This window comes from Dipteris shenzhenensis, chromosome 30 (assembly GCF_047967505.1).
Source record: "Dipteris shenzhenensis isolate YYH24624 ecotype China chromosome 30, Dip_SZ_1.0, whole genome shotgun sequence".
NCBI classification, from domain to species: Eukaryota; Viridiplantae; Streptophyta; class Polypodiopsida; order Gleicheniales; family Dipteridaceae; genus Dipteris; species Dipteris shenzhenensis.
In genome coordinates this window covers 40,803,108-40,806,560 of record NC_141625.1, presented here as the reverse complement: position 1 = coordinate 40,806,560, position 3,453 = coordinate 40,803,108, and the positions used below count along the sequence as shown (strand labels likewise).

General features: G+C 45.1%; 1 protein-coding gene across 1 annotated transcript; it reads right to left on the bottom strand.

Annotated features, from left to right (window-relative positions):
• Positions 1-782: 782 nt before the first annotated feature.
• PRXQ (Thioredoxin superfamily protein) lies at positions 783-2,743 on the bottom strand. The gene is made up of 4 exons (XM_087401650.1): positions 2,433-2,743; positions 1,700-1,837; positions 1,514-1,603; positions 783-1,322 (listed from the first exon to the last, which is right to left on the bottom strand). The coding sequence occupies exons 1-4, from the start codon at positions 2,637-2,639 to the stop codon at positions 1,104-1,106; spliced, it is 654 nt and encodes a 217-aa protein (XP_087257776.1). The 5' UTR covers positions 2,640-2,743; the 3' UTR covers positions 783-1,103.
• Positions 2,744-3,453: the final 710 nt, after the last annotated feature.

Below are 3,453 nucleotides of genomic sequence, written 5' to 3'. Positions count from 1 at the left end.
TCACATGAGAGTGTTGCCTAAGCCTTATGCAAAAGAGCAAAAAATCACATGAGAGAGTTGCCTACTAGCTCAATTCTATTTATTGCAATTCAAGGGAACCTATCAATGCTAGCTCAATTCTATTTATTGCAATTCAAGGGAACCTATCAACATAATAACACACTCATGGAATATGAAACTCACAAGGCTTTTGAAGTACTCGTCATAGAATATATAATCACATATCCAAAGTAGTTCATCTAAATAAAAGGGGGCAAACATGACTTGAGATGTGCAACTTGCAATAATTATCATTTTGGATGTCAGCCTCTCTCTCTCTCTCTCTCTCTCTCTCTCTCTCTCTCATACACACACACACGCATGCGCACGTGCACAGACATTCGCACGCACACACTCATTTGGAAGAATATGGCAAAAAATTATTGTCAATATTTGCTCAAGTCATGTGGATATTGTTGTGCAAAATTCCTGCTTGAGAGCGATTCATGATTGAAATAAAACCCTTACCAAGTGACGTCCACAATTTAGTACGATATAACACTCTCATAATTGTATTGCTTAAATATACAGATTCATGCAAAATGGGCTGACCACTTAACATGACCCTAATGGTGCACATGTTGGTAATTAAAAACGGTGAGACGTTGTAAGGAAAAACTTCAGCCGGCCATTTCGAGGAACAATCCAAGCATACTGCATTGCTAGCAACAGATTGATCAGACACAATAAGAGTTTTCCCTTTACGAACTAATATCTATCTTGGCCATCAGATTTGCATTCAAGCAAGATTAAACTTGTAAAATCATCCATATAGAAGAAAATATCCTCTTTGAAAAGCTCACATAAACTTAGGAGAGAAACAACATAAGCAGATTCCTCTCTTACAGAGAAGGGCAATATTTTACAGTACAGGGAAGAAAAGCTTGGTGCCAATGTCGCTCAAAATTGTTATAAGAGATCACACGGACGGTGTGGCAACCAGTCTCAGCTCAAGTAAAGTTCGTTGGAAAATTGGCTGTTATGAACTGAGCTGCACCTTCCAGTAGCAATGTCCTCAGCACTTTACAAGATAGCTGCTCTACTAGCTGACATAGATGAGCAAGCTACATGCTCTGCAGAATCTTGAGAGTCTCGTCCACATGCTTCTCAGGCTGAAACTGGTTGTTGAAAATCAGTTGCACCACCCCTTTCTTGTCAATGACGTAAGTCTGTCGCCCGGGAAGGGAGCCAAAGAAATCACCAGGAATGCCCCAGTCCTTGCGAAGCTTGTTGCCCTCATCGCTCAGTAGAGTGAATGGCAAACGGTACTTCTTGGCGAAACTCTGATCACAAAGATGGTTAGGACTCCGGGTAGGAATTTAGATTAGGATGTAGAAGCTATCCATGACTCATATGCTTTTTCGTCAGCAGCATCAGCACCCATAAGATGACATGAGAAGAACCGCTTCAGAATACACAGATTTTTTCACCATGGGGAAACTTCACAACAGCACCCACGACGGAGAAGACTTACCTTGTGAGATTCAGGACTGTCACCGCTTACTCCAATGACCTCAGCTCCTGCTTTCTTGAATTTCTCATAAGAATCTCGGAATGCACAGGCCTGAGTACCAAGAGACGGCGCATCAGGACTGTAGTAATATCCGAAGGAGGGGAAATGCAAGGCCAATTACGCTGTCGAATGAAAAATTGGGTCAACCTGCTTTGTGCAACCGGGTGTCTCATCTGCGGGATAAAAGTAAAGCACCACTGGTTTGCCTTTGTACTTTGACAAAGACACCGTTTTGCCGTCCTGGTCCTTGAGTGTAAATGGTGGAGCTACATCACCTTTTGAGACCTGCTCCCGCCAAACGAGCACAAACTTTATTTTTGTCGAGCATCAAATCCTGTTAGCAATCTTCACAGCACGTACGATAGAAACAGATTACCATGTTGCAAGAGTGCTGCAAACTAATAAGTCAAGGCTGCATGGACGTATGTCTAGGGATGTGGAAGGACGTAATGTAAAGAAATTCAAGATCGAACAGTCGTCTCAAAAACAGTGAGGGTACAATGCCAAGCACCGTCGTCTGGCGCAATTTTGCAAGGCGCAGGTTCAAGAAGCCCTCTACTACGAATGCAATCTCCGCATAACCAAAATTTAGAAATGCAACCTAGCAAGTGTCGTAATAGAAAAGCAGCAACGACTTATCTACAGCTGGAGTAGAGCTCGGGGGCAAAAGTAGTAGACAGTAATATGCAGTTCCATCTACAGCGAGATTGTTAAGACTCCGCAGATCAAAATCACCTACGCCTGGGATCGATAAGAAAGCCACCAAGGAACACATTTGGACGCAATGTGGGAGAGATCGAAATTGATCCGCGTCCTCCCGCCCCTCCTCTCTCTCTCTCTCAGACACACACGGAGGAGTAAGAGTTGATTGGAAGAGCACCTTGCATACGGTGAGCTGCTGAGAGCTTAGGCGAGGGGACAGAGAGGCGAGAGGGAAGGAGCAGGAGGGGGGGAGCTTGCAGCCCAAGAGCTGGGGAGAGGCAAGCTTGAGGGAGGAGGGCGAAGAGGCTGAGGATTGTGGGCAAGAGGAAGGAGAGGAGAAGGGAAGAGAGAGAGAGGTGGAGAGCCCAAGGGAGGAGGAAGCCATAGCTGAGAAGAGAGAGAGGGTGGAAGCTCAAAAGAGAGGGTGGCAAACGAGAATTAAAGAAGAAGAAGAAGAAGAAGAAGAAGGGTGAGGAAGGAGAGGTTGAAGCATTTGTGGCTGGGGTTTTTCCAACTCCCCAACTTCCTCTTACCCTTCTCATGCTTACCACCCACCAAGCCTCTTTGGGGAGCTCCTTCGGGAGGTACACTTTCACTTACCCTTCGCTTTTCTCCCCATCCTTTCCTTCCATTTTCTAACACCCCCCCCCCCCCCCTTCATCGGGTCTCCGGAGATTACTTCCCTATCGCCTCCGTCGACCCAGTACCTTGTTGGGTGACCCTTATGTATTCAGTGCCACCTCACCTCTAGACCCCCTCTTCTAGTATTAGATACCAGGACCCAAGATGTAGGACTTTCCTAGCTCACCACACTAAAATTCCATTACTAGTGAGTGCTCGACTTAACAAGAGCTCCCATGCCATGCATATACTCGACAACAGAAGATACCGAGACACTGCCTAAGTTTCATGGCTCACCACGTTGGTGTAGAATACATAAGGTGGGATGAAAGAGTTTTCGATGAGATGTCTTGTCTCATGGGTGTAAGTGCACATTAAACAAAACCAAACATGGTACAATAAGCTCAATCTCTCTACATCCTCATTGACATAATGAAGCACTAACCAAGGCAAGCCCCTCCCTTGAAAGAGGGATGAAACAAAGAACCCCTCCTTTTATAGGGATCCTGTCATTTCAAAGAGGGTTGAAACAACCTCGATGCTCAAAGTCAAAGGCTTTGGCATGAAATTGCTTATTT